The following is a 13,351-nucleotide window of genomic DNA, read 5'->3' as shown; positions in this document are numbered from 1 at the left end:
CCCAAAAAAAACCATGGTCCCCAAAAAATGGTTCTATTTATTATGTGATAAGGATATTTATGAAGCCCATCAAAACAAGGAATATTATTCACTTCCCACGTAATAGAATTCTTTATTTATTTTTGATAAATTAGTACAGTGGGGTTCCTAGACTACTTATGTCATTTGAATTGGATTAAATTAGAGTTCTACCGTCAGTTTTTTTGACCCTTGCCCGCTCATCTAGTTAAAACAAAATTCAGCTACTAATAAAGTTGGTGATGAATAAAATTACGGTACTAAGCTAATTTAAGAGTGTTACATTACCAATTAACTGTGGTTATGTATATAGTACAAACTCTAAAAAGAAATGAATCAAACAGAAGAAAGCAATGAAGCTTTTAACAAATCAAAAGAAATCTGAAAGTTTATATATGTACTAGAAAGAGGGCCATTTTAAGGTCAACACGCCCTATTTTTAAAAAAATTGGTGGTGGTATATTTTAGTTAAAATCAGTATAGAACCATGAATACATAGACGAGGGATAGCAAACAAAGTCCGGTGCTGGCAATGTTTGCCGATTGACTGTTTTTGCCAGGTGAAGAAGGTCCAGAAGCACCAGGATTTGTCGTCTCAACGTGTGACACTGGGGGCAAAGGTGGATCAACCACATCAGCTGGTTCAAGGGATGGAGCTGGAGATTGAGCTGGTGGTAATGCACCTGGTTCTGCGAAGCTGAGCAGATCCCCCGGTTGAGGCGGTGAAATTGTGTATGGAAGATCTTTCGCATCAGGGTCAGCACATGGAGATCCTGCATTGGCACGTAGTCCAGAAAACAATCAGTTCCACACAAACGAAAATTACTTATGACTTGAGAAATCAGTTTAAAGGAAAAACTTACTCAAGTAGGCATTAGCAGTAGCTGGATAGTCTGTTATGAGACCATCAACTCCAAACGCTAAGGGTGAGGCGTACGTAGAGATTTCGAGGATTGGGTCAGAAAAGAAGTCCATTGCAATTGACGTGAATTCGTTTGTCAGTGTTGTTACGTACACAGTTAGATTTGCGTCTTGAAATTCCTTCACTACATCAGTGAACTCTTTAGTGAAGTAAGCTGATAATACCACAGTTGAAGGCCTATTGACAACAACAACGTCTGCAAACTTCTTGATTTCATCCGCACTCTGCTGAGTTACGTTGCTAATTGTCTCAACAATAGTTAAGACTCTTTTATAAGTAGGCACATTCTTAAACTTGGTCAGAAACGAAGTATCATCGGATTGAATTAAGATCTGTTGAGTAGATTGTTTGTCGAGAGTGGCATTGACCAAGGCACTGGAGACAATCTCTGAGATGTCAAAACCCTTATTTGCAAGGATTGCAGCATTCTGGAAAATTGACCAAATTACTTAATAAACATGCCAGCTATAAATTTCGTATTATTTTTATTGTATATTTATGAACTAACCTTAATGTTGATCATTACTCCAGAAACAGCCTTCGTCTTAGCTAATTCTAAGAACTCAGAGAACAGAATTAATTTACCAGCATTCTTGTTTGCTGGGTTTCTTTGCAAGCCTTGATCTCCAGTAGGACTAACTAGTAGAGCTGCAAGAAGAAAAATTTCACCTTATTACATATTAAGAATAATACACGGCTAAGAGTATTACTGATGATGAGTTTAAGTAGGAGGTTTACGTTTCAAGCTTTGGATCTCGCTCCATGTAAGGTCGAACGAAAAAATCCCATTTTTCTGTTGGATCTCAGGGACGGAGGTGGATTTGGACATGAAAGTAGTAACTGCAGTTGTACTACCTGTCAGGTCAGCTGAATCAGCGCAGAAAGCAATTCCATCTTTAGTAATTTGGACCGAGCAATCTATTATATCTGCACCATCATCTACTGCTTGTTGATAAGCAAGATCAGTGCAAGGAGGAAATACTCCACTTGCTCCGTTGTGGGAAATGACCAAAGTTTTGCCTGCAAATGCATCCAAAAAGTTTGAGAGACATTTAAAAATGAAGAACCCCACTTATTTGCACTGATTAGGAGAAATAACAAACCTATTCTGGGGTTTGTTTTGTTGTTCAATGCAAAGCAACCTGCATAGAAACAACAAGAATATGTAAGATTAACGCCTTGCAAATATGCATAATCTTCTTCACAAAGTACCTGCTACAAATATCTTAAAACCTGTGGTGAAAGTAACTAACCGATAGCCTCGGAAGCAGTAGGGGGAAAATCCGTCAGAAAACCGTCAACAGCAAATTCGTTATTGTCAATGAACTGTAGATACTCAGCTGTTGGATCGTAACTGTAGTTGAAGCTTCCAGGCATATCATTTGCAAACCCGTCAGCATACACTTCTAGTCCTAGCTTGTGGGCATCGGATACCAGACTAGTGTGAGGTTCCAAGTACTGATCAGGAGTAACTGGCCAGATATAGGTTTTGGGGACAAGAATTCCTGTAGCGAAGGTCTTGATTGCGGCTAAATCCGCCAAGATAGCTTTGTATGTTTTCTTGGTTGTGGGTTCCACTGCATCTTCAGCTAGGAAACGAAAGACGAGTTTAACGTCTTTGGTCACTGCTCCATTGAGGCTCTTCAAGAATCCGATTTCAGGAGATGAGATGTAGCCTAAACTAGGAGCACCCGCACTCAATGTGTCTTGGATGAATGATTTCACGTTTATGTTATGTTGCTTGTAGAACATATCATACTGCAACATACGGTAGAAATGAATGTTGAGGTGCGATAAGACATATAATGATTTGAATATGAAGCAGGCTAGTCATATTTACCTGGACATTCAACCAAAGCTGATTAGGTAGTTTTATTTGTGTAGCCTCATCAACAAACTTAAGGGTGAACGAGTTATCGAACAAACTTGTCCGCGCAAGGATTCCCTGAACCACTACAAAGCGATGGACAATGCAAATCAACAGAAGAAAAGAAAAGAAAAAATCTGTCAGTCATTATGAATTATACAGAAGCTTACATGAAACGTTGTTGTACAAATCATCAGCCAAGAAGTCGACAGCAAACCATCCACTAACATCTTCTCCATTAATGTTATAAGTTTTGTGTCCTTTTGGGAATACATTAGCTATATTTGTAGAGTTATCAAGCCTTATATCTGACAAACAAAAACCAACTCCGTCTTTTGATATTTGTACATCACAGAATACTACCATATCTGGTAAGCTTGACATATGTGCAATTTGATATCCTATATCAGAGGAATCAGGCAATAGCCCTGAAAATCCACCCCTTGCTATTACCATAGGCCTTTCCCCTACGAAAAGAGAGCAAATTGAGTCATCCATTATCCATAGTGTTTCATGTATGAGAGACTAAAGAGAGAATGTATACCTGATAATGTGAGCCATTTCTGTGGAACAGCAGCAGGTTTTTTGGCAAGTGCAGCAACAAGAAGAAGAGATTGTAGCTGCAGCAGCAAGAAGACAACAACCGAAAACCTGACCATGTTTTGAGTAGTAAATCCTTCCTCGATCCCTCAAAACATTCTCTGTCTTGAAATCCTTAAAAGAGAATGAATGAGGTCCAAAAAGAAAAGAAAAAATGAAACTGAGAAATGATGGAGAGATTTTTTTTTTTTAACTTATTTATCAAAAAGAAATACTAACTTGTTAATTTAATCTAGGGTAACTAGTAATAATCTCTGGCTCTCGTCAAAAATTTAATTTGAGAGAGAAGAGCGTTTGGTTTTTAATTGGTCTAAGCGTTTGTTGCGGTTTTATAGAGAGACGGAGACTGTTTTGGTTTTGGAAGGAAAATAATTGACACCCCTAAGAAACGGCTTGTACGACCTTGATAACCGTTTTTGTTTCTTCTTTTCAAACACCACCAAAATCTATCACCCATATTTATCTGTGGTGGACAGATAGATTGGATGATAGCCCGTTTTAGTGATCTGTGCTCAGGTTAAGGGTTGACTGCCGTTTTTTATTATTTTTTTGTGACATGCCCTTTTCTTGATTTTTCTTGCAAGGATCTACGTTCTTCATGATTTTTCTTATTTCTGTCTAACCAAAAATGGATATTGATAAAAACGTTACAATTGTATCTAAAACTGTAAAAGGGTCATTTTTAAGATCCGACAATCAACCCCTACCCCTGCTAGAAGAAGAGATTTCTAAAGCTAGGTATCTAGCTAGATAAGGGACAGTAGGCAAAGTCAAAAAAGTTTGCAATACTTGCGGACTGGCCATTTTTACTAATTGCAGGTCCAGCAGCACTAAGAATTGTTGTCTCAATGTGCGACACTGGTGGCAAAAGTGGATCTACCTCATCAGATGGTTCAGGAGTTGGAGCTGGAGCTTGACCCAGTGGTTGTGCCTCTACCGCAAATATACTAAGAATAGCCCCTCGCTGGAGCAGTAAAATGGTGGTAAGACCATGGAGATTCATCCTCACAAACTAAGACTAAACAGTTCTAAAAAAAACTTAGCCCCTGAATGTCTTGATATGCGTGACAAACTTACTCAGATGGGCATTGGCTGTAGCTGGATAGTCTGTTACGAGTCCATCAACCACAAACTCTGAGGCACAAGTAGAGATTCTGAGGATCAGAAAACAAGTCCTTGGGGTTTGATGTAAATTCGTTCGCCAGTGTTGCTATGCATACAGTTAGATTGACAGCTCGGAATTCCATCACTATGTTAGTGAATTCTCTGGAGAAGCCGCTTTCTGTTGTTACAACAACAGCTGAAGGCCTACCGACAACAACAGCATCTGCAAACTTCATTACATCCACACTCTGCTGAGTTACGTTGCTATAGCTTCAACGATATTTAGGACCCTTTTGCTAGTAGGCTCGTTACTATACTTAGACAAAACCTAAGTATCACAAGAGAGAAATAAAACTTGGTGCGTAGTTATTCGTCAGGCATTGGTCAAGGCGCTGAAGACAACCTCTGTGGTGACAAAACCCGTCTCCGCAAGGATTGTGATCAAATTTTTTAAATAAACATGCAAGCTCTAAATTGTTGATGTTATGATATTTAAGCTAGAAAATCTTTTGTAGCAGGTAGCAGGTAAGGGACAAATTACTTTATTGTGTATTAATGAACTAACCTTAATGCTGATCAATACTCCAGAAACAGCCATCGTCTTAGCTACCTCTACAGTCTTAATTGAGGCTATTTCTGCCAGGATAGATTTGTATGTTTGCTTGGTAGTGGGTTCCATTGCATCTTCAGCAAGAAAGAGAAAGATGACTTCCGTGGCTTTGGTTAGTACTCCACTGAGGCTTTTCAAGAAACCTATTTCGGGAGAGATGTAGCTTAAATGACCACCCGCTTTCAATGTATTTTGAATGAATGATTTGACGTTTATGTTACGCTGCTTGTAAAACATTACATATATACTGCAAGTGCAACAAATGGTATAAATGAATGTTTAGGTAAGCTACTGATAAGCATGCGCAAAAGAAATTTCACAATGAGGCTCAAATAGTCTGGATAAGACCAGCTAGTTATTTACCTGGACATTCAACCGAAGTCTACAGGGTGGTTTGGTTCTTGATACGTCATCAACAAGCTCAAGCGGCAACGAGTTCTCGAACAAATCTATTCGAGTAAAGATTCCTTGAACCACAACAACAGAAGAAAGTAAAGCCGGTGAAAAATCAGAACAGACCATGTATATAAAGTAGAAAGTTCTTAAAAAGTTTCTCATCATATACATGAAACGTTGTTGAATAACTGATTGGCTGTGAACTCGACAGCAAACCAGCCACGAACATTTCTCCATTAATATAATAAGTTTTCTGTCCTTTTGGGTAGACACTTCCTATACTTGTATAGTTATCTAGCCTTAATTCTGACTGGAAAAAACCAACTCCACTGAACTGAACCATATACGGAAGGCCAGATGATGTCACAAAGGCATAGGCATATTCAGTGGAATCAGCAAAAAACCCCGAAAATCCACCCCTTGCTATAACAACAGGTCTTGCTAACAGCTTGTGTCTGGATCATGACAACCTGACAAATTACCTATAATGTGAGCCATGAACTGTAAGCCACTATTTATCAGATAATGACAGCCATATTTGTGCTGGAATAGCATGTGGGAGTGTTTTTTAGGCGAACACAATGGACTGCAGCAGCAAGAAAAAGATAGCCAAGAACTGGACCACGATTGTGTTCTAAGCCTACAACAAGAACAGATCAGATCAGATCAAGTCAAATTAACATTTCTCTACATTACACAAAGAGAACGGAATAATGGAATTGAAACTGAAATTTAATCATACAAAACACATCTAGAAGACAGGGAGGAAAGGATAGGACGTACTTGGAACTTCAGGAACAGGGGTTCGAGGGAGAAAATGAAGCGAAAACATGTTTCTGTTAATGAGGATTAAATTCTTGAAATGCATATGTAATTAAGAGAGAACCCGCAAACTCAATCTGAAACGGCTTATAACAACGCTTTAACGAATTTCAAAAACATATAATCTAAGGCCACACTAATCAAACAGCTTATCTGCGATTTGGGGTCTGCTCTCAGAGTACAAATAACCCCAGCTACCTTGAAAGCTTCTGTTTGAAAATGGCTGTTGCAATGTGAAAGACAGCTTAATCCGAACAAGCAATGCCTGGGGGGAGGTTATTGGCAATAGTATAATTGCCATGATGTCAACAATAGAATGTCATGAGCTGCTGCTGGATTAGTAAAGGATAAGACAGGCAAGGGACACTACTTTGGAACCATAAGACTTGGGTGTTTCATAGTGTGAGAAGCAATGATAGAACAATGTAAACATCCACAGCAGAATATAAATTAAAACATATATCCATTAAAAACCGCAAAACAAAAGCAAATACATGAAACACAAACCCTTAAACACATTAGAAGTCTATCAACTCAAAACCTAAACACACAACACTATATTAAGTTCATCTGTCTTATTCACTCACTCATTATAAACAGAGATGAATTCATGCTAAACCCAAGCATAAATTAATCATTCATTTTCCAAAGATGGATTTGATCCACCATATACCCGTGGTATCCTTAGGTCCTTCTTCTTCTGGCGGAGGGTCTGTCTGTGGAGTTTTGTGCAATTTCTTCACATCGTATCCTTCACTTGTTGCCTTCTCCACTAGCTCATTGTATACATCATCATCCATATGGGTATTCCTACACAGTATCTACACATAACAAAAACACCAATTTTGAGTGAAACAATTCAATTAAAAGAGAAAAAGAAAAAACCCATCAGAGAAAGAACAAAGTAAAACATACCCATAGATAGTTTCTGCTAGGCTGACCAATCAAAGCATATTGATAATCAGGATCAATGGATAAAACCCAGTAATCACCAACAACGGGGATAATAGGTAAAAAAGGAGGAACATAAAACTTGACTTTGAGTTTAGCTTCATTACTAGATGGATCAGCTGCATAAGCAGTACCTTGAATAAAACCTCTTTTACCATCATTCCATGTCTCATTCAGAACAGTCACAGTTTTACCATCTTCTTGTAATGTATATGTAGCTCTTGTGTTTACGCCATTTTTAGGTTGAAATCTTGATGGGAATGATGCTATCTCATACCATCTACCCATGTATCTCTTGATATCTAAATCTTTCACAACTTCCATCTCTTTTTTTGAAGCCATTTTTTTTTTTTACTTTGATTTCTGCTGCTGCTGCTGATTTTTGAGATGAAGAATCCTGAGAAGAGAAGAGAAGAGAAAAGAAGATAAGATAAGTGAGGTGTGTGCGAGCGTGGGCTATTTATATTGGGTGTGTTTGCAACGTGTACGCCTCATGGTCGTGTGTGTGGAGTTCAAAACTTTTAGGCGAAGGATTATATCTCTTGCGGAATGTTTAAGATGTTACTAGGAGGTTCTGGAATCTTTTCGCGGACTGCTTTGTATCACATATAAGCGAAATTAACATTTAGTTTCATTCCTCATCCAAAAAAAATAAAAAAAATGTTTAGTCCCATTATTAGTGGGTTTTGGACGCTCCAGTGCATCTATCCAAAGCCCGGGATGCTTTAATCCTAGAACCATTTTTTGGGACCATGGTTTGGGGGACCATGGTCTTATTAGGCCACCTACTCTACAGTGATAAGGGATGTCCTAATAATAATTCTACTTAGCAAGTTTACTAATTTTCCCTTAACCTAATTAACATTAATCCTAATACTAACCCTAACCGTGATACATTAACCCTAATCTAAAAAAAAAATACCGCACCCACTCACCCATTGAGGAAGAACTTGAACCGGATGAGCAACTAATTCGTCGTAACAGTCGCAAGAACAACGCTGAATCTTCCATGGGACCGATTTGCGGGTATTTCTCGACAAACCCATTCATTTTAATTTGTTTTTCATCGATTCAATTGAATAGAAATCATCAAAATAGGCTTGAAATGGTAGTTACAGTGTTGAGTTCGGTTAGAACGTGTTTTCTATTTGCCCTAGGTTCCTAACCGAACTCACTGAACTGAAGAACACGAAGAACGGTTCAGTTTTATGTGATTCATAACTTAGTTCCTGAACTGTAGAGTTCGGTTGTTTCGCAAAGAAATTGTATAATTTCCATGTAACCGAACTGTAGGGTTAAAAAAATAGAAAGCAATTTTGAGGATGTAACCGAACCTTACCACTTTTCTCATTAGTTTTATTAGTCTTAAAACCGAACTCTGACCTATGAGTTCGGTTCGATCGCAAACATTTTAAAACCTCCATGTAATCGAACTGTAGGGTTAAAAACATAGAAAGAATTTTTTTTATGTAACCGAACCTTAATGTTATTCCCATTATTTTTAGTACTGTAAGAACCGAACTTTGATCTATGAGTTCGGTTGGATCGCAGAAGCATGCCGTTTGCGATCCAACCGAACCTTATACACTTATATCAAATTAATTTGTACGTAAAGTTCGGTTAGTTGCGAACCAACCGAACATAACGCTGCATGCCAGAACTTCCATTGCTATGGAGTTCGGTAACCTGCGTGTTTGGATCAAGTAACCGAACTACATCGTCAAACTAGTTCGGTTACTTGTTTATCTCACAAGGAAACCGAACATCACCTTCATATGAGTTCGGTTACTTGTTCATCCTCACAAGGAAACCGAACTACACCTTCAGATGAGTTCGGTTACTTGCCTTCATATAAACTAACCGAACTGTTCAAAATCCAGTTCCATATCTTACATTTTTGGGGAATTTTTACCAATTTTAACATACATTATCTAAGTTTGCATCATACCTGTTCACCCAAAATAGATCTTAGAGACAATTGTTATAACTAGAAGGATTAGGTATTAGGAGGGTAGATTAGGTATTAAATAAATAACTAGATATGGGGTGACCTAGAATTACTTCCAATGTCTTTACCCAAAATAGAACCATGGTCCCCCCAAAAAAACCATGGTCCCCAAAAAACGGTTTTAATCCTAAAATGACTCGTGTTTTATAGTCTCGTCCAAATCTTGACGAGGTTGTCCAAATTTGGCCCGTTCCAGCGATTTTTCGTTTTGTTTAATACCAGAGCTTATCATCCATCGATTTTGTATATAAACAATGGTTTTTGAATTTGTTTTTTTTTATATTTGAGATTGAGATTGAGAGAGGGCGACACAGAGATGAGAGAGACACAGAGAGAGCGATCAATTAGATTTCAATCGTTTATCCGGTATAATTCATCTTTAGCTTAGTTTGAAAGTGTTCTGAAATCGATTTTTTTGATCTCAGATTTGGAGATAGATCGATCCAGATATAAATTTCGAAGGTGATTTAACAGATTCATAGAGGTTAGGTTGGATTTGATCGTTTCTGCAGCAGAATTCAACCTCAGGTTAGCTTTCTTTTGGTTGTACGATCTGTTACACCTAAGTTTTAGGTTTGTTTCTGATTTTTTTAATTTTTCTGAGTTTATGAGATGGTGATATGAATACAATCAGTTACATCTTATTGTTTGTATGATCTTGATTTGATTTTTGTTATATCTTAGCTTTTGATTCTCATGAAACGATTTTTGTTTACTGTTGATTGATGATGATTTTTGTTTTATGATACATGGTATGAAATCGACCTGATATCAGATCGTAGGCTTCTGATTTATTCAATTATGTGTTCCAGTAAGATTTTGAATCTTATATCTTCGATTAATCGATGGATTATTTGATTTAGGTTTACTTTTATTTGATGTTTTTGCTTCGATTAAATGTGTAATTTCATGTACATTGTTTACGTAGGTTATTTAGTGATTTGAAGCTTCAAATTTTTATTACTATTTTTTTTTGTAATATGTAGAGGTATCAAATATGTCTACAAGGTTGTCCTGTTGTTTTGAATCATGGTGAGCATTCTGATGTTTTTCGTGTTAATACTTCGAGCACCGTAGATGAATTGAAGCATTTGCATATAAGCATTGGAGGTCTTTGTCTCCTGGGATTATACGTTTGATCTATATGGAAAATGATCAAGTAGTTTTTATAAAAGGTAATATACAACTGCAAGGTTTAATTGCTCTTGTTATTCTTATGAACAATGAACATTTCTATTTGAATGTTGACGTGATTCTGAAGCATACTTCTCGTTATAATTCTGGTTGTAGCACTAGTTCTGGTTCTAGTTTGCAAATTCTTGTGTAAGATAAAGTCCAAAGATTGTAAGGGTGGTCGATCATGATGCAAACAAGTCCAAGCCTCTGATTATTGATGAACGGGTTTATACCTTGACAAGATTGGTAGAGAAATTATGGGTGGTGTTAATGTTGTTAGATTTGTTGATAAGTACAAGATGGCTATTGGTTGCAAGATTATTATTCTTAAAAATGACAAGACTCGTTTTACTGCAAAGTGCGAAGAAGTTAGTTGTTGTTGGAAGATTTACTTTGGGCCTATGAATAGTGACATTTCTCGGTTTGTGCTAAAACATGCTAATTTTCTTCACAGGTTAGTAGTGTTCATATTAGTCCACATTACTAATTCTTGTTTCTGTGACCCACGTTACTCATTTTTAGGCTTTTTATGTGTATGTCTACAGTGGTGGGCATAGTTGTGCATCTTATATATGTAGACTGGTTTTAGCTAGGTGTACATTGTGGTGCACATTACTTGTTATAGGCTTTTTAGGTGCACATTGTGGTGTAAAATACATATTCTTCCTTGTATATGTCTTATTTTTGCATATGTGGTGTTGACTTTGAGATCTGATTAGGTGTATATGGTGGTGCAAATTACTTATTCCAGTTTTTTTTTTGTAGTTGTGGTGTTGGTTTGAGGTTGAAGAGTCCTGCGGTGACAACCAAGTTAGTCAAGAATTTGATCGCTGACAATATAGAGGGGGGACCTAGTTTAAAGCCCAATAACATCATGTCACTTTTTAATAAGACTTATGGGTCCAATATTAAGTATCACCATGCCCATAAAGGGAACGAAGTCGTACTTGAATAACAGTTTGGTGATGACAAGAAGTCGTATAGCGATTTATCTTCTTATGTCAAAGCCATTGAGCAAACTAATCCTGATAGATTTGTGAATTCTGAAGTTGATCATGCAAACAGAAGATTTCAGAGGTTTTTTTATTTGTTTTGGTGCTTGCAAGCATAGGTATAGGTATCTTAGGCTCATGATTTACTTGGACGCTACTTTCCTTACTGGTAGATTCAGGGGTGTTTTGATGGCTGCAACATGTATCAATGGAAACAATTGTTTTTATCCATTTTCCTTTTCTCTTGTTTCTGCTGAAAACAAAGATAATTGGTTTTGGTTTCTGGAGAATCTTTAAAAAGTGGTCGATGGTAGTCAGATTGTTTTCCTTAGTGATCGTGGATAAGAAATTTTGTAGGCCATTCCAAAAGTATTCTCTGACTCATATCACATATATTTCTTTTACCATATAAAGTGTAATCTTCCTATTGGATCAGGTGATGTGAATTCCAAGGCCGTTATTGATTTTTTTTACAAAGCTGCTTACTCTTACATGGCAGCTAACTTTGAAGAAGCTTTACGGAGCATGCATGCAATTGGATGTGGACATGTTGCTAATTATCTCAAGATTCCAAAGAAATGGGCAAATGCATTTTTCCCTGTATACAGATATAGTGCTCACTCTTCAACTCTTTCCGAGTCATTCAACAACAGGATTCTTGATTTCAAAAAGTTGTCTGATTTTGCTCTTCTCGATGCAATACGGTGAGTTTTATGTTTAGTGTTTCATTCATTTATATTTTTGATGTGTATATATATCCCCTTTCACACATGTTTATCTGTATACATTTTCGTACATATGGATTTGCTTGATGTGTACATACTTGTACATAAGTTTTATTTATGATTCTGCAACTAGGTGTACATTGTTGTACACATGGATTTCCTTAATGTGTACATTGTTGTACACATGTTTTATCTGTATTCCTTCTAAATATTTTTTTGATTTATTTTTTGTGTTTTTATTATTTTAGTTTGAATGTTATGAAGAAAAAATATTCGAGAAGGGTGGAAGGCCTAGAAACTTTCAACACTAGATACACTCCAGTATACGAGGATTTACTAAAGGAAAACATCAACATTGGCCGTCCTTGATATGTGGTTGAGTCCATGGAAAGATTGTATGAAGTCAAGTCTCCCCGGTCTCATTCTGAAGAACACATCGTATCAAGAATGCTTGGGAGAAGCAAAATAGGAATATGATGTGCACAGAGTGCTTCACACTTGGTCACCACAGCAGAGCTACCTTCCCCCTTCCTTGATGCTTTTTACTATGTTTGATTTGTTCAAAAGATTCTATGTTTTTGGTTTTTACTTTTGGTAATGTTTTTTTCAATTTTCTAGGCATGGATAATTAGTGTCAAGACATGTGTACCATTATGTACACCTTCCTTGCACTTCAGTTTTCTTACATGTCTTTTTAAATGTGTACCATTATGTACACCTTGATGTACAATGGATGCTACTAGTTTATCTTGTCTAGTAATACTGTATGTTTTCAGTTTTAATGCCATTAATTAGGTTTATTTTTTATGCAATGGGTGATACTAGGTTATTTTGTTTGGAAAGATTCTAGGTTATTACTTTTGTTAATGCCTCTTCTAGTCTATGCTTAGTGTTCCAATTTTATATTTTTCAGTTCTGCTGGCCTGGATAATTAGAAAAATATGTAAGTACATGTGTACCATTATGTACACCTTCTTGTACCATTATTGAGATTTTCTACTCTGTCAGTAACCGTGCACAATCAATTACACCTTAATATTTCCTATTTTGTAATATACACCTTAATACTGACACAAGTCTATTTTCAAAACATCAATATTGAAACTAATAAAAAGATCAATTCAAGGTCTTTGTAGTAGTGATAAGTCTTAAACAGAAAG

The 13,351-nt window shown here is 36.8% G+C and overlaps 3 protein-coding genes across 4 annotated transcripts; all 3 read right to left on the bottom strand.

Moving 5' to 3' along the window:
• Positions 1 to 261: 261 nt before the first annotated feature.
• LOC113320082 (glycerophosphodiester phosphodiesterase GDPDL7-like) lies at positions 262 to 5,753 on the bottom strand. Of its 2 annotated transcripts, XM_026568016.1 has the most exons (9): positions 3,352 to 3,614; positions 2,978 to 3,274; positions 2,781 to 2,893; positions 2,194 to 2,698; positions 2,044 to 2,082; positions 1,679 to 1,960; positions 1,449 to 1,588; positions 882 to 1,368; positions 262 to 791 (listed from the first exon to the last, which is right to left on the bottom strand). In XM_026568016.1, exons 1-9 carry the CDS (start codon positions 3,464 to 3,466, stop codon positions 493 to 495), a joined length of 2,277 nt encoding a protein of 758 aa, XP_026423801.1. In that variant the 5' UTR covers positions 3,467 to 3,614; the 3' UTR covers positions 262 to 492. The 2 variants fall into 2 exon arrangements, with proteins under 2 accessions (XP_026423801.1, XP_026423802.1); XM_026568017.1 differs by lacking the exons at positions 2,978 to 3,274; positions 3,352 to 3,614 and adding an exon at positions 5,687 to 5,753.
• On the bottom strand, positions 3,846 to 6,626 carry LOC113320084. The gene is made up of 4 exons (XM_026568020.1): positions 6,000 to 6,626; positions 5,485 to 5,588; positions 5,077 to 5,368; positions 3,846 to 4,741 (listed from the first exon to the last, which is right to left on the bottom strand). The coding sequence occupies exons 2-4, from the start codon at positions 5,490 to 5,492 to the stop codon at positions 4,529 to 4,531; spliced, it is 513 nt and encodes a 170-aa protein (XP_026423805.1). The 5' UTR covers positions 5,493 to 5,588; positions 6,000 to 6,626; the 3' UTR covers positions 3,846 to 4,528.
• Positions 6,627 to 6,777: 151 nt separating this feature from the next.
• On the bottom strand, positions 6,778 to 7,718 carry LOC113320083 (temperature-induced lipocalin-1-like). The gene is made up of 2 exons (XM_026568018.1): positions 7,255 to 7,718; positions 6,778 to 7,160 (listed from the first exon to the last, which is right to left on the bottom strand). The coding sequence occupies exons 1-2, from the start codon at positions 7,630 to 7,632 to the stop codon at positions 6,978 to 6,980; spliced, it is 561 nt and encodes a 186-aa protein (XP_026423803.1). The 5' UTR covers positions 7,633 to 7,718; the 3' UTR covers positions 6,778 to 6,977.
• Between the last annotated feature and the right edge of the window lie 5,633 nt (positions 7,719 to 13,351).

Source organism: Papaver somniferum, chromosome 11 (genome assembly GCF_003573695.1).
Source record: "Papaver somniferum cultivar HN1 chromosome 11, ASM357369v1, whole genome shotgun sequence".
In the NCBI taxonomy this organism is placed as follows: domain Eukaryota; kingdom Viridiplantae; phylum Streptophyta; class Magnoliopsida; order Ranunculales; family Papaveraceae; genus Papaver; species Papaver somniferum.
Note: the sequence above shows the minus strand (reverse complement) of the source record. Positions and strands in the feature narration are given on the sequence as shown.

Excerpts from the sequence above, each read along its gene's own strand:
- LOC113320082 (XM_026568016.1), bottom strand. The coding sequence starts at position 3,466 with ATGGTCAGGTTTTCGGTTGTTGTCTTCTTGCTGCTGCAGCTACAATCT. Across the intron at positions 1,961-2,043 it reads CAAAACAAACCCCAGAATAG|GCAAAACTTTGGTCATTTCC; the intron begins GTTTGTTATTTC and ends ATGCATTTGCAG. Across the intron at positions 1,369-1,448 it reads GAGTAATGATCAACATTAAG|AATGCTGCAATCCTTGCAAA; the intron begins GTTAGTTCATAA and ends TCAATTTTCCAG.
- LOC113320084 (XM_026568020.1), bottom strand. Across the intron at positions 4,742-5,076 it reads GAGTATTGATCAGCATTAAG|TTTGCAGATGCTGTTGTTGT; the intron begins GTTAGTTCATTA and ends GATGTAATGAAG.
- LOC113320083 (XM_026568018.1), bottom strand. The coding sequence starts at position 7,632 with ATGGCTTCAAAAAAAGAGATGGAAGTTGTGAAAGATTTAGATATCAAG. Across the intron at positions 7,161-7,254 it reads CTAGCAGAAACTATCTATGG|ATACTGTGTAGGAATACCCA; the intron begins GTATGTTTTACT and ends TGTTATGTGTAG.